General features: G+C 37.4%; 1 protein-coding gene across 2 annotated transcripts in view; it reads right to left on the bottom strand.

Annotated features, from left to right (window-relative positions):
• SGCE (sarcoglycan epsilon) overlaps window positions 1-23718 on the bottom strand; it is a 68658-nt gene that overhangs the window by 41830 nt on the left and 3110 nt on the right. The window contains exons 2-3 of one of the 2 annotated variants that reach the window (XM_082632481.1): window positions 10458-10565; window positions 1042-1164 (exon numbers count right to left, since the gene is read on the bottom strand). In XM_082632481.1, coding sequence (XP_082488607.1) covers window positions 1042-1164; window positions 10458-10565 — 231 coding nt within the window. The remainder of the gene's footprint in view (window positions 1-1041; window positions 1165-10457; window positions 10566-23718) is intronic. The other variant, XM_082632480.1, reaches the window with a different exon arrangement.

Below are 23718 nucleotides of genomic sequence, written 5' to 3'. Positions count from 1 at the left end.
CGTTGCGGAGCACAGGCTCTGGACACGCAGGCTCAGCGGCCATGGCTCACGGGCCTAGCCACTCCGCGGCATGTGGGATCTTCCCAGACCAGGGCATGAACCCGTGTGCCCTGCATCGGCAGGCGGACTCTCAACCACTGCGCCACCAGGGAAGCCCTCTTAACTACATTTTCTTCTCCAATGTTGAAGCTGCTGCTCACAAGGTTTAGCTATATAGTTTTGCAAAAATAGAATGCCCCTCATGAGAACACATTTTTTAAGTAATTGATGAAAAGACTGCCTTGTTTCTTGAATGCTGATGAGAACATGCTTAACTATATTTTATGAGTGTTTTCAGGTATGCTATTCATCATATAATCCACAAAAATAATATTTATATTAATTCTAATGCTGGAATTTTCAGAAATTCATTTTTATTTGTTACTTAAGAGTCATAATAACAATGTATTTTCTCTTGCTATTCTTTCTGTATCTTCGTTAATTTGATGGCATTTGTGACAATCCAACATAACATAATTTAAACTGATAGTAAATTAAATAGAACTTTGTAACTGGTATTACTTTGAAGAAAAATTAATCTCCATTATATGATTATGAAGTTATATAAAATTATCTCATATTGTAAAAGTTTTTTTGAGAACTCTTTCTTAATACCATATTTCATTCTCTTCTACAACATATGTATAGTTTTCCAAAAATCAATGTACTCTATAAGACTCTAAGTCTTAATGTGTAAAATTGTAATTGTACATCTATAATTATTTCTCTGAGAATACAGGTAGATCACTTGTCAGAAGCACAAAATTCAAGACTAGGAAATCAGAAATACACTTTCTTTAAATTTCAAAAATGAGTTATTTCCTTCGGTAATTAAATTTCTAATCATAAAATGGGAAATATTCTACAACAATCAATTTATCACATAACCAGACCATGTCAAGTAATGTCAGTAATACCTGATCATATATCATCTAGATTATGCACATTGAACAAAAAGAAAAATTTAGTAAATTAACCACTTTTTTTCCCACCAGAACATACCAGGTTTTGGGTAAGGTGGAAATTCCCCCTTAAAATACTCTCTTTCCAAAACATGAACAAAGAGGACACCTGCAGATGGGTAGACATTCCGATCAGAGTGCACCTTGGAGAAAATAGTGTACACTGAAAACAAAGAGGGAAGATAAGAGACAGAAAGACAAATAATGAGATCTGCTTTTGAAAATTCACTTACACTGTAAAGAAGGGTTTCACTATGTAGAAATTTCTGAAAAAACTGAAGCAACATGCAAGATTGTTAAGAAGTTTGTTTTAAAGGGGAGTGATTTTAGGACAAAACATGGAACAACTCTCAACTTGCTGTGTTTATAGACGTTTCAAATATTATGTAAGCAGAATTAGGCATATTTAATATTTTAAATTATTATTAAATAATAAAGACATCCATGAAATCTCTTTTGTAATTTTTATGGAGATTATTACCAACAAAATACATCATGAGAACTGACCAGCTATATAATTGCTGCAGTATATTTTTTCTTTTTCCTTTTTTCAAAGCAAAATATAAAGAGTCATTTTTCTAAATGGTAACAATCTCCACCATATTAACTGTTTGCCAGACAGAGCATATCAGACTACATAATACCATTGATATATGTAAGGTGACTTTCATATAGATTGATACTTATAAAAATGCATTGGATACTCTTTCTTTGAGTATTATTCCCCCCCTATCTTTCCTGGAAATGATTTATTCCACTTTACCTGATCTCGACATTTAATAATTCACACATACAATCTAGTCTATTATGCTACCTCCTAAATAAGCAATAACAATTACATCATAAAATTCAGTGCAAATCATTTCTTTAAGTGAAATGGGGCAGATTTCATGATTTACTGGTTACTTAAGATACATGATGTGAGTACAATAAAATGACCAAATTGGTTTGATTAGTTTCAACTGATCATTTTTTCCTCTGATATCATCATCTCCACCAACACATTACTGCCATTACCCTTGTCACCTCTACAATCTCTTTTGGTTTTCTATCTTCCTGTTTGGCTACTGGCTGCAATTTTTAAACAGATAAACCCTATCAGGCAAGTTCTTTCTCTTAGTCACTGATGGATTTGTAAATGTAGTAATTAACCTTAAGAACCCAAGGCTGCTCACTCCCAGGCTCACAACTAACTAAAAGCCCTTGGATGGCAAAATCACTGACAGTGAATTTTTCAGCATAAAAATTGAACTCCCACAAAAATGTTTCTTTATCTGTGAAAACTTGCCCCTACAGTTCTGTGGACGGCTGCCAAAAATGGGGAACTGAACTAAAATATTTGGCTTGTAGCTTCATGTATCCATAGCTTTACTACTAAAAACACAACTTCAAAGGCTGTGGTAACTGAAGGAAGGAAGCAGCAAGTTAGGTTTAAATTAGATACATCGGGAGACTCATTCTTTCCTGACCTGTTTTGTACTAGCACTGGTAAGCATTCCCATTGCATTTAGAGTACCCATGCTCTACCCAAGAGCAATTTACTCACCTGTGAAAATGGTCCCGTTCCAAAAAAACAAGAACAAGTGAATCACAGAGAAATAGTGAGAATGAGAATTAGAGATTTTTCACCAGCTGGATTCCACAGCATCCCCTGAATGCTAGGTGCCGTGGAGAATGTGAAGATGAAGGAGACCCAGTCCCTGCCTTTCATGAGCTCACCATCTGGTTTGGGAGACCAACACTCCCCTAACTAGGTATAACCCCAGAGAGACAAAGTGCTCTGGCAAGACCTGGAAAGATGGTGAAGAGCAATGGAAGCTGGAAAGACCTGGGAAAGGTTTATATAAGAAGGAGAATTCAATATGGCTTTTAAAGTACTAGCAAGATTCTGAAACTCAGAGATGGGCAATTTCAGCGGTGAAATGTGCAAGATACAAAAGTGGGATACTGCGGGGCCCTCTCAAGAAAGGGAATTAAGCCAGTAATGCTAGATCCTGGTAGGGGGGAGGAAAACTGGGAAGATGAGTCAAATTATGGAGAGCTGTGAACTCCTGGTGAGAAGTTATTTCATTCTATACAGAAAGGTGTTTAAATTCTAGATCACAATCCTACATCCAAGGCACAGGAATGTTTTGCATAATTCAAAGGAATCTCTTTGGAGCTTATCCAATTTATTCTTTCTAGAGATTAAAAACACCTTGAAGTCCAGCACTGAACTTTATTTACCTTTGTTATTTTCTCGGCACCTAGAAGGTGTCTGGTATATGTGAATAATTTTATAAATGGATGAATACATTCTAATACAAAGCACTGTAGAGGGAAACACAGTTCTTATGTTTGTGGACTAAATATATATAATACTTAACTTCATTTTCAGTTTTGTAACTTAAATTAATTATCATATGTGTGTAGCAGTTTATGGGCTACCATCCTCCATTTACATTATAAACTAACAGTCTCCCATAGTTTTTGCTGCCATAAGGTGGTAAAAGCTCGCTTATAAATCAAAAAGAAAGGTTGTTCATATTAATAATATTGAAATGGTTCTATTTTCTATATGGCCCACGGCAGGGCCTAAAATAGAACCATAAAAGGGTACTTGTCACTGTTTATTACCTCACTTCAAGGACTAGCGTAGAACATCTCACTTTCTGCTTTCATAAAACAAAACAAAAAAAACAACAACAAACAAAATTTCTACAATCTACAGAGCCAAACCACAATCTACCATGGCCCTCCTGGCTTTTAAGATTACATGCACATTTATTTATTCATGTGTAGAACTGCCTTTCTGCAATCTGCTGAACTGCATACTTGCTGGTCAGTTACCTTGGCAACTCTGCAGTAAAGCCTGCTTCACTGTAAGTATAGTACGCCATTCACTTTGAGAAAAACATGATACAGATGTATGACACACTCATCATCTAGAAATGGAAAATGACTAAGCCACTATGTTTTGTTTGTGAAAATAATACTTCCTTTCTGTAGCATCAGTTTAAATTATGGGCACCCACAGAACATTTTAGAGAAGTGCCCTTTACCTTACCTTTCCCATTTGTTACTTGCAAAACAAATAGCTCTTCAACACAGGCTATTTGGACAGTATTTACACCTAGTTTCCTTTAAAACCAACAAGTGACACAGAGAATTCAGAGTTATGGGCTCTTGTTCTAAACATGAGCGATATAAACCATACTGATAGGGTTTGCACTAACACCAAAAAAGGCTGTTACTTAACGGTAACACATGTTGCACTCACATATGTCTAGGTAGTACTCACAAACAGTAAGCTTGACACATACTGTTTTCCCTAAAAGTCTTGAAAACGAAATGTAAACACTTTAAGAATCTCTGAAATACACATCTCTGAAAAAAAGCTCTGAAAAGTCTCTGAAATATACAAGCATACAGTTCCGTGCTAATCAAGCTGAGGTCACAGGGTCTGGCTGCTCTGTGTATTGCATGGCTCTCCAATCGTCTAGGGCTGCAAATCCATTATCTCTGCAAACACATGCCACTGGATACAAATGAAACTGGAAACCAATCTGTGGCTAAATCCGTGCAAATTCATCACCATTAATGGGCAAAACAAACCAAAAGTCCAACCCACGGGGGGTCAAAAACATCATCTTCAAACCACAAGGGTAGCTAGATTTGCAAAGATTAAAAACTGAAGACAGGTAGTCATAAATAATGGAATTTTTTAAAGGAGAAATTACATATCTGAGTTGAAAAGAGCAAAAGGATATGTGGGCAAGTGGCCAGGGTTATATTTCACCCTCCCTAAATGCAGGTCCAATATTCCTTGTTAACATGCTACCAAAATCTTTCTATAAAACTGTTCCCTGTATGTTTTCGTCATAAGGCATAGAAACTACAAACCATTTTCGACAATGTATCTTATGGGACAGCAGAGAGCCAAGAACCAAGTAACAGACGGTGATGGCGGTAGCAATAAAGTGGGACATCATGCTAGCTAAACAGCATCCTGTCTTCCTTTATTAATAGTCCATTTGAAATTCTCTCCCTATGGGAGCAACACTGAGATGAAAATATAAGGGTGCACATTTGTGTGCTTATTTACAATTACTTAAAAACAAAAGCAAATCTGGATGTGTTTAGTAAACATCAAATTTTGAAAGGGTTTGGTGGTGCATTGCTAACGAATCTAGAGCATAACACTTCACAATTATCACAATTTTTTTAATGGCATATGCACGTGCACAGGCACATACAAAGTCCACTCTCTACAAAAAAGTCCGGAGAACATCTACCAGCCCTTTTTCTGCATCAAGAACAAGGACATGACTATAAAGATAAACTGGCTGCTGAGTGTGACACCCTACAAGTCTCAGCTAGATTTAAGTCTAAAAGTCTCTCCTCTGAAGTCATAAAGGATTGTCAGTATTCACGTCAAGGTGATCTCTCTCTCTCTCATAGATGCTTTATCAACAAATTAATCACTTTAAAAGGTCCACTTACATCATCATTTTCTAATTTTTGCAGTTTGAGAGAACACAGTAAAATCTCAGTTTAGCAGGAACCCCAACGAAGGAAACATTTTAGAGAGCTGAGTTTTCTAAAGTACTCGGCCGTCGATCCTTCTTCATTATGGCATAAGATCATCATTTGGCGCATCAATTATTGCACTCCCCTCTATAATACAATCATGCCCTTATGGACTGTTTGGTTGCCTTGTCATTTACCGATCCCAGTAGCACTAGCGGGTCACCGTCTGCTAATGCTTTTTATGGTTGTGTGTTTTATAGATTTTCTGTGTTCTCATCTGTAGACACGTTGTCAGCCGTCACTTCTCATTGCTATCCATATGTTTCCTGTAACAGCTCCTCTATCGCTTCTAATTTGCTGCTATTAATCCGCTGCAGGTTTAGAAACCAGGCTACCAAGTGAGGTGGGACTGCATGTTAAAGTAAGAACAAATTTGTACTGTTTTAACACACGCAGAGCTCTGCTAGGTGTGAAAAAGAGGAGCCTGCGTTTGCTGCATCAATTTTGGCTACCCAGAGACCCTTTTGTGGTGTATTTCCTGATTCTTAGTTGACACAGTATACTTCTGAAAAGATGATCTTACTATAATTGGGAGACAGCCATTACTTGAGGAGGTGGCAACATAAACTCTATGTATTAAGTGCATTCAGAAATAAATAAGTGTACCACAGAAAGTCTTAATTCAACCCATATGTTACGTAAACAACTGTCAAATCAAAAGGAGGGGTTTAATGTGCTGTATAAAATAATTTCTTACATATTTGATGTGTGGGAAATATACTGCATAATTTAAATGAAGAGATCTATTGATTAAGTGATCTATTACCCTTAGCAATAGCTAAATCAGCCTAAGAACATAACACACTAAAATAAGTAATTTATTAATAAGAAACTGAAGCCTATTTCCAAAAGCATTTCAATTTTGTTAATTTGCCTCTAGTGTTCAGAGAGTTTTAAGACGTAAGCTACTCATTGGGAAACATGACAAGGGTGCTTTAACTGAGTGCAAATTAGTTAAATAAGACAGTGCATATTTTCCAACTGTTCATAGTATTGCCTTAATAGTAAGTATTATTTGAAAAAAAAATTTGGATAAGGATGATGAAGAAGACTTTTAATATGTTTAAAATACAAAGATAATACTGAATAGCCACTTATCTGGTACAGCTTTTAAAATAAACTTTTGCCTAAGCAACTAGGTATCCCAATTCCTCAAAATCCTATTTACAGAAGAGACACCACGTCTCTGCTAAAGAATTGGAGTATTATTAAAAAGAAAGTTACACAAAAAATACAATTGCTGAAAACTTATTTTACTATATGATCATGTCTGATAATTAGAAAACTGTTAAGTACGGACAGAAAAAAATAAGACTTGCCTTCTCTTTTACAGTTTTAATAGCTGAAAGCTCTTCATGAGGCTCAGAGCCCCTGTATACACAGCACTCCAAGAAGCTGCTACCAATTAATGGGAATTGATTATAAGAGATGAATTCCATTTGATATCTCTGCACCAAGAGAACTCATTTCAGGGTTTTCAGAGCTTGATATATTTATGGTTTCCTTCCTAATTTATTTTTCAATGTGTTATTTCTATAGTCTAATTGAAATTTAATTACTAAACCAGATAATGTCTGTAGAAAAATAGTTTGAAAGGCATCAATATGCAGCCAGGTACACAACCTGCTTTGTTTTTGTTTTTTTTTTTCCTTTTGAAAATTTACCCTGTGTTTTATCAATCCAGCTTTATAAGTCTTGGCTTAGAATCAAAAGCTTTGCTCGGCGGTCTGCCCTTCACCCCTTAAGTTTACTCAGCATCAAAGTACTGAAGGCCATTCACTGGGCAGTGGTCAGCTATTGTTTTATTTCAGTCACAGATAGTCCACACCTGGGCTGTAGAGCTCATCATGGGGAAGGCATTAAATTGCCTTTTAAAACTTCACTCCTCTAAGAGATAGGACCACTTTTCTCTACATGAGGTAGAAAAGAAACCACTACTTGGATCTTTTTCTACAAGAAGCAGAAAGGTTACTTTGTTCGATTCCCCTTCCCCCAACCAAAGCCACTTACTAAAATCATTTTTCTATACTAGAGTTAAATATCCTGATTTTTCCATAGAATGATCATGTGTTTGTTTTGTTTCGTTGTTTTTTTCTTAAATGTAGGCTGGAAAGTGGTTACAAACCATTTTAATTGGTAATCAATAAACTTGGTCTTATAGAACACTGCAGTTGAAAGGGGCTTTAGATGTCATCCTGTCAGGGTGTGCCAAATAACTTTCTCTATGAAGAGACAAACCATTGCATTACTTCCAGCTTGGATATGGCCTCAGCATTCTACTCAATCCAGGATTCCTGACTGATAACATCAATCGGAGTTTGCATGCAAAAAACCAAGTTCAGTCCTTTATTTTATAGTTAACAAAACTGAACCCAGAGAGGCTGAATGACAGGTTCAAGCTTACAGGACTCGTAAGAGGAAGAGTCAGGACTTGAACCCAGGGTAGTTACGTATTTTGTTGATTTGCTAACATGAGGTAATACATTTGGTGGCTGTCCATTACATTATTACAACCCACTAAAGTAAACTCATTACTCTCTGTGTAAGATATTTTAGTAATGCAGAACTATAATGATAGGATTTAAATTAGAGGAAGAGACCAGGAAGGGAGAAACTAAAGAATGAGTTCAAGAGAAACTGAGGAAATAAGAGAATGAGACAGTCTGAACTGGTTACCTCAAGATGCATTGATCATTTCGATTTTGAGAACTACAGTTATGGCTCAGGTTCCAAGGAGAAAATCCAAGGAGCATGAAGTTTGAAAAAGGAAGAGATGGAGATTCTAGAGAATGCTATGCTAAAGGCCTTGGAATACATTTCACTAAGAAGAGCACTATAGTAGATGACTCAGCTGAGCTTGACAGCCGGTTAGAGAGTACCTTTATGCAAAATCAAATAGGAATGGAGGGACACCCTTAAAGAGGACAGAAATTCTAGGGATCAACGTTAAAAAGAAGAAACTGAAGAAAAGGGAAAGACTGCAATTTCGTGCAAAATAGTGTGAAGTCCAGAGGAAGGGTCTTTAGTGATCTCGTGTGGGCAGGTCCCAAATCCCTGGGAGACGACAGAAGTAAACTGCAGATGGCAATACTGAGGGCCATCTGGGGCCATAACTGGGAAGGTTAGAAAACAGGAAGGGGCTTCCCTGGTGGTGCCGTGGTTAAGAATCAGCCTCCCAATGCAGGGGACACGGGTTTGATCCCTGGTCTGGGAAGATGCCACATGCCACGGAGCAACTAAGCCCGTGCGCCACAACTACTGAGCCTGCACTCTAGAGCCTGCGAGCCACAACTACTGAGGCCACGTGCCACAGCTACTGAAGCCCATGCGCCTAGAGCCTGGGCTCAGCAACAAGAGAAGCCACCACCATGAGAAGCCCTCGCGCTGCAATGAAGAGTAGCCCCACTCGCCACAACTAGAGAGAGCCCGTGCGCGGCAACGAAGACCCAACACAGCCAAAAATAAATAAAAGAAAAGAAAAAGAAAACAGGAATAGCGGATGTGCTGAAGAAGCCAAAGGCCCTCAGCCTGATTAAGGAGCAGCCCAGATAAGGTAGTCGGGGGTGATTCCCTTGAAGGAAACAGAGAAAATCCCTTCAGAATATCTAAGGAGGGTGTGGGGAAAGGACTGTGGGACAATGCGCTTAGATCCTAGAACAAGTGAGTCTAGTGCTTTTGAAAACAACTTTTTGTGAACTTTTCATGAGAGTTTACTGTTATAAAACTCTTTTATATTAGAGATGAAAATTCCTTAAAAATGCAAAGGTGTTTGTGGGTTTGTTTCAAAGACAGCAGTGCAGAAGAGATGCTGGGAGCCTTGGTCCCACTGTGAAACAGATCTGGGAGTAGAAGGTTCTAGCTGAGGAATAATTTGATGCCAGCTGGAAAAAAGTCAGTGACCCCCAGCTCAGAAATGTAAGAAGAAAATGAGGTAAGCCAGTAGTCACTCCTACAAGATACCTAGAAAGTTCTGTAAGGCCATTTTATCACATAAAATTACTGCTCTTTTCAAAATATTTTAAAACTGTTGTTTTTTTAATAGATATTCTGGTTACCCCAAAGTTATGGAAACTAGGCTACTGTTCTGCTAATGTTCTGTTCATGACCACATATAGCCAAAATTGTGTGTGGGGGGGTGGGGAGTGTACGGTTAAGAGGGATTATAAAGACAAGTAATCCAGAAATATTAAGTGAAAGCTCATATTGATAATTGATATTTTTAAAACAACTAATCTTTTGGTTAAGTAGTAAGTCTTTTTCTCCCTGATGAAATGCATTATTTCAAAGGTCCTGACATATTGCTAATGAACACATTAAAGATAGGGAAGAAAAATTTAGAAGGACAATCATTCAAGGGTCAGGCCATCTTTTCAATAGAAAACAAATGCCATCTAATTAGTTAATAGCAAACATACCAATTTGGTTTTGCAACAAAAATCATTCAAAAAATCATCCACAACTAGCCAAAATATTTTATGACCATTTTTCTAAGGTTATGTAAATACTGTTTTTAAACGATTTACGTTAAATGTACTTCTTAATGTTTTTCAATGTTATAAGTAAATTGTTATAATAACCACACTGGGACAATTTTCATAAGTGGCAAGCTAGTGACTGGATAAGGGGCAACAATAGGTTAAAAACAAGAATTATTTTTGGTTAAAAAAAAGGGAAAACTACAGCAAAGGAAAAAAACTTGGAGAATAATGGATTAAGAACACAGAGAATCAGAAGCTTTAGAAGATTAGGAAAACAAAATTTGATTTTATTCAGATTGACTTATCAAAAAAAAAAAAAGTCCACACGACTAAAAAAGCAAAAGGACTATTGGAAGCGGACATTTAATTGACTCCCCAAAAGGGATTTAGATTTACAACCTAAACTCACCATCTTTCTTCCCAGCAGTCATTTTTCTGCTGATAATAAAATTGTTGGCCTGTTTGGTCTTCCAGTTAACTGTTCCATTTATGCCATCAGCACAGCTTAATAAAAAAGCTTTTCAGAATAAAACAAATGCACAAAAAATGAAATTAATGTCAAATTAAAATGACTATCACAAATCACCTACTACGTATTAACTAGTATCAGATTCTTTCCAGCCCCAGCGAGCTGTTTAATTCCACTCAATAAATATCTGTTGCATGTCAATACAAGGAATATATGGGGATACAAAGTAAAGACACAGTTCCTGCCCTCCAAGGAGCTTACAGTCTATAGGGATTGATGATTCATGTACCAAAATATATATGTAATATATAATATAGTGTATATGTATAGCAATTACACATATACACACAGTGGGAGAAAGCACAGCTGCTACAATAGCACTGAGAGGGGAAGCAATTTTCCCTGGCTCGGAATGTTGTGATAAGTTTAAAACGTCTTTTAAATTTACAGTTGAGTTTTGGAAACATTACACTGGCAGCAATGAACAGAATCAGGATCAGTGGAGACTAAATAGGGGGATATCTCTGGAGTGTAGAGTAGCAGTCAGCCCATAATCAGGGGTTGAAGAAAGGAAGAGTAAAGGTGGGGCCAGTTACGAGACATCATGGGAGAGAATACTGACAGTACTTCTCAAATTGCTGGATGTGGGCTAAAAAAAGAATCAATAATGGCTTTGAAGTTTTGATCCAGGATGACACAAAACAGTGATATATTAGGAATGCCAAAAAGGAGTCCACTTCAGGAGAAAGATGACAAATGTATTTGGGGATATGTTAAATGTGGGGTACCAGTTGGATATCCAGGTGAAACCACCTAAGAAGAAGATGGAAATAGAGCTCTGGTTCACAGGAGAATCTAAGGCAAGCTTTGGATGCAGATTTGAAGTTCATCACCAGAGAAATGATTGTTGAAGCCAAAGCTCCAGTGCAATTCCTTAAAGAGATCATGCTCTCACGTAACACACATTAGACTGTCAGGTACAAAATGATCTGGAGAAGATACACATTCACGTTCCTGACCTATTTGCCTATACTATTTCCAATCATCCAAACTACCAATCTTACTGCTTACTCTCCCACTTTCCATCCTTATCTTCCAGACTTGATATTTGGGTACCATTTTCCTAACTACAACATTGGGTCACCATCTCATTCTCCCTTCCTCTAGCCATCTCAGATATGTTCCCTCTGAGTTCAGCTCAGTTCCCAAATCCCCCAGTGTGTACCCCGTAGTTTTGTCCTAGCTTCTGGAGTTGAAATATATAGCAAGAAGGAATGCACGAAAAGTGGAAGGGACAACAAAGGCAGAAGAACATGTTAATAAATACATTTACATAGCAAAAAACAGAGGATAATTCAGCAAAGAAATAAGAGACAAGGCAGTCAGAGAGGTTGGACAACTGAGCCTGAAGTGTCATATACATATGTCAACGGAAGAGTTGTCAAAAAGGAGAGTGTGATCAACATCCTCACTTACTGCAGAAAGGTCAAAGAGGACGAGAGCTTAGAAAAGACTGCCAGATGTGAAAGGGGAGAAGTTATTGGTGACTCCTTGAAAGCAGAGTTCCAATAAAGTGGTAAGAGTAGAAGCCAGACAGCAAAAGGCCAAGCCGTAGATGCAACAAACAGAGTTAATCTTTTAAGAACACTGGCCAGAATAGGGAAGCAAACAGATAAGATGATATGTCAGACTGAGGAGCAGCAAGGTAGAGAAATTTTGTTTGTAAGCTGAGGAAAAGACATAAGGAGAGAGAAAGAGACTAGGTGTAATGAAAAGGAACATAAATGATGAGACACAATCCCAGAAAAACTAGAATGGGTGGGACCAAGCAGAAACATACAATATACATGTACTTGTATATTGTACAGCATATACAAAACACATATACTTCATACAAGCATATAAAGAAAATACTTCATGAATCAGAGAGTAAGGACAAGTGAAGAGAGAAACATTTGTTGGGGTACAGGACACTTAATGTTGAAAGGGCTCCTCACCCTAGTAAATCAGAGGTGAAATGGTTATTTCCTTCTCAAACTGAATTTTGAGTAAAATTCTAAACTTAAACTAAATTATAAGAAATACCAAGTCCCCTTCCAAAATGAAAACAAGAATACAATTCAAAACCCAAGTTATTAAAAATAATCAAACAAAACCTCAGGTGATCATTTCAGTGACACCTGGGAGTGGAAATCAAAGGCTTAGCACCCCAAGTGAATAAATGAGTTGGTTGGTATTGAATTTTTAAATTATGTAAACCTAAGTATACTAATTTTATAACTACTAAAAGACCAATCTTATGGCTGATTCACCTAATAAATGGTTGATTCACCTAAGAACTGAAGTTATGTCCTTTTAAATCTAGATGAAGAATACAGTAGTCATTTCCTAAATAATTTAAGCTAAAATAGGATCAGAAATGTTCATGGCCTCTTGTGGCAAAATATCACACCTCCAAGGGTTTTCCTAATTGCTGGGTTCCAAAGGCAACATGCTAGTTACATAAGAATCACCTGGGCAGCTCTCTAAACATACATATTCTCACACACCCCAAAAAACTACAAAATAAAAAAATTTAAAACACATATTCGTGACTCCACCATGGAGAATCTAGGTAGGTGGGTTACACAGTTTCATCAGGTGATTCTCACACACAAATACGAACTCTAGAAGACCAACAGAAGACCTACAGGACCCAAGGGTATATAGGATATTCAACCAAGTCACATCAAATGTGGCAAATGTAGGGCTAACCTTATAACAGAAAACTTTACTCTCTCTTATCCCCAACTGGCCCACAGATGCAGCCAATTTGCAAGAACATGAAAGTCACTGCTGGAAAGTGGGAAATCTCAACCTAGAAATACAGGAAGCAAGTGGCCAAGTTCTTCTCTACAACTTTTCAAAAAACAATGTATATATGTGGACCTGACGAGCAACATTTACATTTAAATCCATCACATCACCTGGTCCTGAGCAAGGTGCTTTCATGTAGATTGTCTAGTTCAATCCATACAAAACCAAGATAATCTGTTAACATGTCTGAAGGTTATAGAGGCTTGATCGAACAGCAGAATCGAGTAAACCCTGCAGGCAAGCAGGCAAGCAGGCATGCTTCAGAATTCTCCACTTTTCCATGGATTGGGGAGTTACCATAAAGAAGGAAGGGTTTGAGTGTCCAGACAGCACCCCTTTTGTTCCTTCCTTTATTCTAGCCCAGTGGTTCTCAGACCATGCTCTGCATAAGAATTATTGTTCAGTTATACACACAAAACTACACATAATGTACTTCATAGGTAATTTAAAGGATTTACTAGGGTAACTTAAGTCTATGAAATTTTCTGCCTCATACTCTGGCTTTTAGAACCACACTAACCCATAAGATTTAATGTCACTGCACATCCTTGCCGGGTGAACCAACGTATCATTGCTCATGCACTTATGTAAGTGCAGCCTACTTGGCTTTTACAGACAAGAATTTCAAAATTCAAAAGACAAATTTGGTGCCTCAGTTGTTATAAAATAGAGGCAGGGTAAAATAGTTTAAATACATCTCACAGATATAGCTCTGTTTTAAGGCTGGCATTGCTTTGAGCATATTCATTTTTTTTAAGTTTATATTGATCCGTCTAAAGTCCTGCTTTGACCACAGAAGACCACAGTCCAATAAATCTAAATAAAAAGACAACTTTTTACTGCTCTACTCACCAGACAATGTCAATAAAGGCAAGACACAACACCACGGATAATGTGTCTGCTTAAACATTCAAGTTCCACACCCTGAGGGAGAAATCTCAGTAACACTGAAATATCTGTTTTTCACTGTGTGTCCAAGGTCATGGATCCACTTAGCTAACTTCTTGTAAAGAAAATTATTGTAATCTGTACATTGACAAATGCAGAATACTCATTGGGGAAAAAAAAGGTAGTATTTTAATAAGTTTAATTTTCATTAGAAAAGGAGCACACCATTTTTTTTCTATGAGAACAAATTTCCTTAGGATGGGAAAACATGACTCAATTTTTGAAACTATTCTATACATTACTTTTCAAGATTAAATCTAGTGTGTAAAAAAAAAAAGTCAGCCTGTATAGACTGATTCTTGGACTCCTTCCAAAGATAATGGACCATCCTCAGAAATCCTGAAAGAACTCCACTGTGCTCATTGCGTTCATGATAATCTATGCTACAGTTGTACCTGGATATGAGTTTTGCTCTAATTCATAAACACAAAAGCAAAGAATAATATGAATCTTGTGTTTACAGAGCCCAGACTAAGAAGACATTCACACAATTAGCTAGCATAGCATGATATACAATTTAACCAATTCCTCAGTGCTCCCTCTCAAAACTCATCAAAGCCTGAATTAATCCAATGGTGACTGGCATGCCCTTAAATTCCCTAGAAACCATTCAATACTTAAAGTTTGTCTTAAGGTTCCATGATTCATCCGGAGTCTTGTAGCAGCATGACTGCATCTCATCTGGCCTGGGGCAAACACTCTCTGAAGAGACAAGACTCTTTCCCAAACCTGAATAATTTGCTGACTTAGTGAGGAAGGGTTTGCTATTTAATAAAAGCAATTGAAGAGCTGTGAATAGTGACTGATTGCTGATGAGCTAATCAAAATGTCAAGGGATAGAAATAATAAATAATAATTTAGTCTGACATCACTGTCCAAGTAAATAGCAGAATATGCCAGATGAAATATAATCTGATTAACACACTCACCTTAGAACCAAACTGTCAAGTCTTTCTCTGTCCACTGTTTCATCTGTCTCTTTTCCTAATTCACTCAAAGGGGACACAGACTTTGTTTTCATAAATAGGATAGACAGCTCATGTCGCCTACATCTCTTCCCTTCTCTCATCATTCCCCATGTCATTGTGTCTCTCCCTTGCCCTCTACATTTTCTCTTCCCTTTTCTGTGTAACTATCCTTAATACTTTTTAAATGGTCTCTTATACTGAAATCTTGATTTTATATTTTTCTCTCTAAAAAATGTTAGCTGACATCATCATTAGCTACCAAGTTTTGAGTGCTAAGTACAAGGCACTAAACATTTTATACGTAACTATTCTAATCCTTACATCATCACTATGTGAAACAGGTATTATTACTTCCACTTTACAATGAGGATAAGAAGTCTTAGGAAATTATGTAGCTTATCCCAGATCATTATGTTTAGTAAGTAGCAGAGTTGGATTTTGAACTCATTTCTTGATTGACTTCAAAGTCCCCGTTATCTACTCATCAATACGATCCCCAAATGGTTAAATGGGAAAGCACTCTGTGAACTGTATATTTCTTAAGTAATTTGAGATATTTTTATTATTACTAGTAGGTCCTCTTCAACTTACTTTTCTTTCTAGAAAAAAATAAGTTTTCCCTGACTGCTGGATTAGAAACAGCTAGCAAGGAGGCAATACCCATGAGAATTAATCCTATGTGTTATGTACGTATGTACACACACACACAATTCATTAAAAGAGGAAAGCTAAAAGGTTAGTTGGAACCTATGGAGAAAAAAATGGCTTTGCTGAGGAGAACTGTCCACCCCAACTTCAAAGGGAGTCAGAAAAAAATATTCCTAAGAGTGTAATAGCAAGACTTCAAACCAAAAATGCCAGAATGAGAAGCCTCTAAACTTTGTTAAAACAGAGGAGCCTGGCAGGGCAGAACGTAAGTAATTAATATAATTTAAAGTTATTAGAATTTTATAACTTTAGCACAAGCTAGGTAAGATTTTAGACTTTAGAGTGAAATAAAAATTGGGAGCACAGAAAGGTAGTGTTTAAATCAGCATCTCTGGAGACAGAGTGCCTGGGTTCAAAATCCCAGTTTTTGTCCACTGGGTGGGTTATTCAATGTCTCTGTACCTCAGTTTACTCATCTGGTAGGGCCAGAACAGTGCCCACTTCATAGAGGCATTGTGAATATTAACACACTTAAGACCCTTAGAAGAGTGCTTAGCACACAATGATGTTCTCTAAAAATATAAGCTATTATTACATTTACTCTTCACTTAATATGAAGGAAATTTTAGAGTTCTTTAAATGTGTTTTTTTAAAAAAATAGATGTTCACATGAAAAAACTATTGTCACTACAGTTGGCATTATAGAATATAGCACTCTTTCTTTTTTCTTCACTGTCATGAGACACATGAAAAATGATATTTGTATGGCAGAGTGGAGTAAACGCTAGAGGCTGCTCACCAGCGGAAGGAGAAGCCCAGGGGCTCCAACCACCCCAAACTTCACAGGGCTAAGAAGACGGCATCTTAGCAAGTCTTCATTCCCAGTACCGGCCAAGGCAGACTGGTTGAGAGCTGCAAAAGCCAGGTGTGATAAGAAGCAAGTTATAATTGAGGATACGGGCAGGGGGAAGTGTAAGCTGGGACAAAGTGAGAGAGTGGCATGGACATATATACACTACCAAATGTAAAATAGATAGCTAGTGGGAAGCAGCCGCATAGCACAGGGAGATCAGCTCGGTGCTCTGTGACCACCTAGAGGGGTGGGATAGGGAGGGTGGGAAGGAGGGAGAGGCAAGAGGGAAGAGATATGGGGACAGATGTATATGTATAACTGATTCACTTTGTTATAAAGCTGAAACTAACACACCATTGTAAAGCAGGTATACTCCAATAAAGATGTTAAAAAAATAAGAATAAAATAAAATAAAAAGAAGCAAGTTATACTGATATCTGTACTCTCTGACTCTCACAAACTCTTAGGTATTTTATTCTGAGGAAATAACGCAACAAAAGCAAAAACTGCATGCATGGACACAAGATTCAACTTTGCATTACATATATCAAAACTGGATGAAAAATTAAATATCTGATAAAAGAAGAAGTGTTGGTTTGATAGAATAGTTCATGGAGAAGGGAGGGTTATCCACTTCTCTTTGGAGATTTACACCTTTGCTCAAATAGCCCAACCAAGACACGTACTGGGTTTTCACTGCCCGGAAATGGTACTATCTATATTCTATCTGAGAAACACTAGATGCATAAGGAGCACCAGTGGGACCCTTGAAAATGGGATACATAATATATTAAGTAGTTACAGGCACCATTACAATTTAATGTCCTCATCTGCAAAATGTTGGACTGTTTTGAAATTAATAAAATTAGCGAAAGGTAGAATACAAAGTACTACGCAGACGGTGAAATCTAGCCTAATAGTGCGATCTAGTGGGAAAGGATTAAAAGGCAAAGCGGGTTAGGGAAGCAAAACTGTAGGAGAAAATTCTGCTCAAAATAAAAAATATAACAATAGTATACTAATGGGTGTTTACTTGAAACAGTCATTATTTTTCTTTATTATAGAAGCCACAAATTTTCACTGTAATACATTCAAATAGTATAACCAGGAGGGTATAAAATATAAAAGTTCCCTCCAATGCCATCCTCCTAATGCCACTGCCAAGGGTATCCACTCTTAATAGTCCCTGCATCTTTCCATATTCTATGCATATGCAAACGTATGTTGATACACATACACATATAAACACACACATACACCATGCTTTTCTTTACATAATGTGATCACACTTTTTCCCTTAGCATATATCTTGAACGTGTTTACATGATATCACATTTTAAGACTGCAAAGCTTTATGCTGTGTGGCTCAATCATAATTTATTTATCATCACCTCAAACTCAGCCTGTCCAAGCTAGGACTCCTGATCTTTCCCTTAAAGTTTGGTCCTCTTCCGGCATTCTTCATCAGGAGAATGGTATCACCATTCATTCTAATGAATACAACAGAAATCTGGAAATCATGCTTGATATTTCCTGTCACTCTCCACCCCAAATTCAATCCACAACCCACTCCGATTGCTGTTTACCCCTCAAGATGTCCCTCCTATCTTCATTTCCCCATCACCACCCTAGCCTGGGAGGTCATCATCTCTATTCTGGGTTACTAAAGTAGCCTTCGAAGTACCGCTTCTATTCTGACCCCTCCAATCCTTTCATCACAATGCTGCCTAAGTGCTCTTTTTGAAATGCAAATTTATCAAGTCCTGCTTAAACCCATCCAAAGACTTCCTGTTGGTTTTAGGATGAAGATTACACTCTTGAAGGTGGGCAAAATTTGCTCCCTGACCCCCTATCTAGCCTCCTTTCATATTGTAGTTCCCCTTCCCTCCGGGCTCCAACATCACTGGACTTTTTCCAACACCTTCTGTTTGCCAGGGCAACCTGCCCCAGGGCCTCTACAGAGCTCTTCCTTTGACCTCAAATATACCTTTCCTCTTCACCTCACTTAATGTTTACTCATCCTTCAGATCTGAGTACCTTCTCAGAGAAGCCTTCCTTAATCCCCCTGTCTGGCCAAATCCCCTGCTTAGAAATTCTACTAGTGTTTGTAGCACTTATCATAGTTCTGAGGGCACATTTATAGTGTGATTAATTGATTAATCTTTGTCAACTCCGCTAATGTAAAACTTCCCTAACGGCTGGGAAAGTGTATTCCCCAGCATCTAACACAGTCTCAAAACCAGTCAATTCTCAAAAAATAAATGAATAAAAAAAGTATGTTAGTAAGATGACCCAATTTTTTTTCTAGTTTTTCATTATTACTATCAATCCTACAATAAAGGTCCTTATATTTTTATTTTTCATCACTTAAAGGAGTATATTTGTAAACTAAACCAGAATTTAAATGGCTAGACAAAAAATAACATACATTTCAAATTTTGATAAGCACATGTAGCAACCTGTTCTGTTTCCACTTCTGCAGTACTGGCCTTTCATTAGAATCAATTCTATAACTACAAAAAAATGAAACATGTTAAAGGTGCTACACTGATTAACTCTTTCATAGGACAGAAGAGCCACTGACATTTTACCGCACAGTGAGAAACACCAATTTGCTAAGGAGAAAAAAGAAAAAGAAAAACCATGCGGCTAATTTTTTCTTCTTCTGCATTCCAAGATAAAAAAATCAACTTTACTTCTATGTCTATTGCTGAAGAAATCAGGAACTAAAATATTTCACTTTAACTGCTCTAGGAAAATTAACTGCGATCTCTTCTTTCAAATTCACAGTGAACCCCAAATCTCCATAATAATCAAAGTGGTGACCAGATGAATGAGTGAAAAGCTAAAGAATGGGAAAGAATTTACACTGGAGCTGCCTAACTCCTAAACATTCTTGAAATGAGCGGCTTCATTTGTCAGAAGAGAAAAAGTCTGCCTTCCGTGTCACAACAGATGCCGTGGCGATTCCCGTGGTACAGAATGCCAAAGAGCTAGTCTAAAAAATCTGATTAGTCCAAGGCAATTAAGTAGAAAATGAGACGTGCTAAAGACGAGCGCTTTTTAAGTGATAAGACACATTTAAACCGGGATTGCATAAAGAGTGCATAGAAATTCTTAGATGAAGACACGAAAAATAAGAATTTTACCAAAGTGGCCCAAAAAGAAAACAGCACTTCAGCTTTACTAATATGTTGATTTTTGCAAGATTATAACATTAATAAGCACAGCAACTCATGTTTCGAGGCTACCTGTTTATTTCCTAAGATAACTTCTTGAAGTTTTAAATTTTAAACGTTGGAGATCATTTGCTTCCCAAACCCAGGAGCAGAGAAGCAAGTATTGCATTCAAGGAATTGCAAGTAGCCGCCCGCTGATCAGGTGCGTGAGCGCTGACAAGCCAGACGCTCATCGCTGAGCATTTCTCTCTCGGAAATATGAGCTTAGCTCAGGAACGCCTGTGGCATCTTCAAAAACTGGGAACCCAGCCATCACAAGTTGCCCGGTGTATTACTACTATCCCACAAAAGTGCACGACACTTTTATAAAAGATAGAGAAAGTAAGAAGAGGAGAAACTTGTTCAACATTAAAAATACACTTCACATAGTCAGGGTTAGCTTGCCCATATATCTGACCTAACAATTTGAGTGGAGGAGAAAGTTCTGGGTGTGGGGAGAAGAGGCAGGAGCAAAAGAGGCAGGAAAAAGTTGGTTTAAAAAGATGACTGAAGAATGTTCTCTTCTTTCTTCACATTTCTCATCAGAGTCTTAGTTTTCAAGGGTCAGGAGCATAAAAATCGTTGCTATGGAGTCAGATGTGTTACAGGTTATCAGTTCTTAGAAGTGGGGTCCTGTGTGCATACTCTACAAATTAATTTTGAGCAATCACATTTTCAAAGTTAGAGATTATAATCAAAATAAACAATCAATAGGCAGATGGAGAGGAAAGAAAAATCTGTCCCGAGACGTGTTTGAAACACTAAGACTGGCAGTCAGAAACGAGGCTAACTTGAAAGGAAGAGAAGTTAAAAGAGCACAGGGGCAGCAGCTACTTTTGATTGAAAGGTTTTATTTTCTATTGAAAAGCTAAAAATTGTAACTGTTAAGTATTGCAAGGACATATAAGGGGGGGCAGGGACTGCAGAAGGGAGAATGGCTCCACATTTCCCCTGAGTAAGAGGCTCCAGCAGCTGAGGTCTCAGCTGCCCAGCAGCGGTCCACTCCCCCAAGCCAGGGCGCCCCCCCAGGCATCTGTAGCCACTCTGCCTGAGAAGCCTGTTCTCAGCAAGCAAGAAACACTAGGAAAGGAACAACTCTAGGAAGCAAGTTAAAGCCAGGATAATTTGCAGGGGGGGGGAAACTTTACTTCTCAGATTTTCATGTTTGAAATGAAATGAGAAGGGAGGAAAGAATGTGTTAAAATGTCCTGTTGCAGCTATTTTCAAGTTGTAAGAAATCAACCTGCAACACATAGGGCTATTCTTTTTAGATAGTTGATCAGAAAAAATAAAATGTTTCCATCACAAGTATCTTTGCTATCCTACACTAAAATGTTATCATGGCCTTCAAATTAAATATCCATTACAAGAAAGGTAAATATTTCTGATACTTTAAAATAAGAGACCAAGTAAAGGTGTTAAGTTGATTCCCTTCCTGAGCTGCACTGTTAGAAAGGTCTCAAGTTGAAATCCATCTCTACCTTTCACCCACTGCAGCTAGATGTGCTTTCTGAAGCAGACAGAAGAGAGTTTATGTCTTTTAGTCTTCAAGCTAAACATTTCCAGACCCTTGGAGGATACCTCCTATGACAGGATTGCCAGACCCCTCACCATCCCCACGGACTGTTCTGGAAGTTGTCTACTTTGTCAATGTCTCTCTTTAAACGTGACAGCCAGAAATGGACACAATACTACAGATGTGGTTAATTAGATCAGGGTACTGTTAATTTTTGTGACATATGGACACTACACTATTATCGGAATCTAAATTTGATAATTTTGTAGCCACGTTATGCCACCAGTTCATACTAACTGTCCTTTTCCTCAAAAACTGCCACCATGTAAAGTCACCTCCTTCCTTACACACCAATGAATTATGATGCATTTACTGCTATAAAATATATTTTTGAATAGCACTACAGCCTACTTAAACCTTGTTAACTCTAAATTCTGTTATCTATTTGTAACAGTAAACCTTTTTTCAAGTCAACCATGGATTTTAAAGCAAGCATCTTAGATCTTCATCACAGTTATCCATAAAAATGTTGAAAAAGAGAAGACCCAGGGCAAAGGCTTGTGATCCTTCACTAGGGACGGCTCCCAGACCCAAAGCCCGTAAACCCCACACCTGGTGGGTACTGGTTCAGCCTGCCTCATGCTCACAAAGCAATCCTGCTAGTCTAACACAGCATCTCACACACAGGAGCATTCTAAAGCCTTGACAAATGCTTAGCTGAAAGCAAGATTCACTTATCTTTCAAAGCAAAGTGTAAAAAATCTACACATATTAAAATTATAGTCATGTAAAAATATATATGCACATGGAACAAAGACTAGAAGGGAAGGAACATCAATGGAAATGTTTCTTCTAGTGTCAGATGGTGGAGATTGTTTTTTATTCAATACTGTCTTTACTATAGTTACATTGTTTAAAAAAACTGAATTTTGCTTAGACAGAATTTTGCTTGGAAGCAGTTCAGAAGCAGTTCATGTGGAACAACTTTAAGAGCATTGAGACTCTATCTGATTCTACCAACCTGAAAAATACTTGTTGATCTTTAGAAACACCAGCTGCCCTTTCTGAATTATGCACTGGTGCTTTTGGCTTAATATTTTTAGAAATCAGGGAGATAGCAAACTGGAGAACTGGATCCTAAAGTTTAGAAAAAGCCTGGATGTCATGCATATGTGTGTGCCCAAGTGTCTGTCTATCTGTCCATGTTTGTCCGTCTGTCTGTCTACCCATGTCTATCTGTCTTCCTATCATGCCTGTCTCTCTGTCTCTGATGGACGGATTGGAAAGGATAGAAAGAAAAAAATCACAATGTTAATATTTCTGTGAAGCTCTGGACTTAAACAGAGCTCCAGACCAAGAATCTCTAACGGACACATAAACCCATGTCATCTATTCACTTAGAGTCCTTTTTTACACTAAGAGTAGGAAATAAGACCAACAATAGAATTTACACTTGGGTATTTAGAACTGACTTAACGGTAAGTTTTAAGAAAAGGGATCAGATAGAGTAAGTGTGGACAGTTAGTAAAAAAGAAAAAGAAACAAAGTAGCTGGTTATTTTGGAGAAAATATGATCCATAAATACTGCACTTATTACAATCCCAACCAATCTGAATATCTGATTGAGAATTTTTTAACATGTCAGGGTTTCTTCAATGCTTCAACACTTTGTTTGGAGCATGGTTTTTATCAGTGAAAACCAGTGCTAGAAACTGGATACGTGCTACTTTTTTCTCTCATCGGTTTTCTCACTGTCCCTTGCTAATTTTCAATGTCTGAGAGACAAGTGAAAATTCTGCTTTGCTAAGAAAAACAATTTGTCCACCATACTAGAATTTAAACTAAATATATGAGGTAAATCAACAGTTTTTAGATTTATGGCAAACTCTTATAATAAATGGATAAAATGATCAAGTACTAAGTCCAGTTAATATTTGACAGCTGAAAATTTTACTTTGCTTAGAAGTAAATTTTTCCTAATATACTAAAAGGTAAGCCAAATGCATGTGGTAAATCAGCAGATTCATAGAGCCACAGCAAATTGTCATGTAAAATAGATAAAATGTCCGACTAGAAAGTCCAGTTATTATTTGACAAGTGAAAATTAAACTTTTTTGTTTTGGAATACAATTTTCCCACCACCCAAGAAATTAAGCTAAACATATAAGGCAAATCAACAGCTTCACAGATACAT

The sequence above is a fragment of the Mesoplodon mirus genome (genome assembly GCF_964341445.2).
Source record: "Mesoplodon mirus genome assembly, chromosome: 9".
In the NCBI taxonomy this organism is placed as follows: domain Eukaryota; kingdom Metazoa; phylum Chordata; class Mammalia; order Artiodactyla; family Ziphiidae; genus Mesoplodon; species Mesoplodon mirus.
The sequence above is the reverse complement of the archived record's forward strand: the minus strand, read 5'-3'. Positions and strand labels throughout refer to the sequence as shown.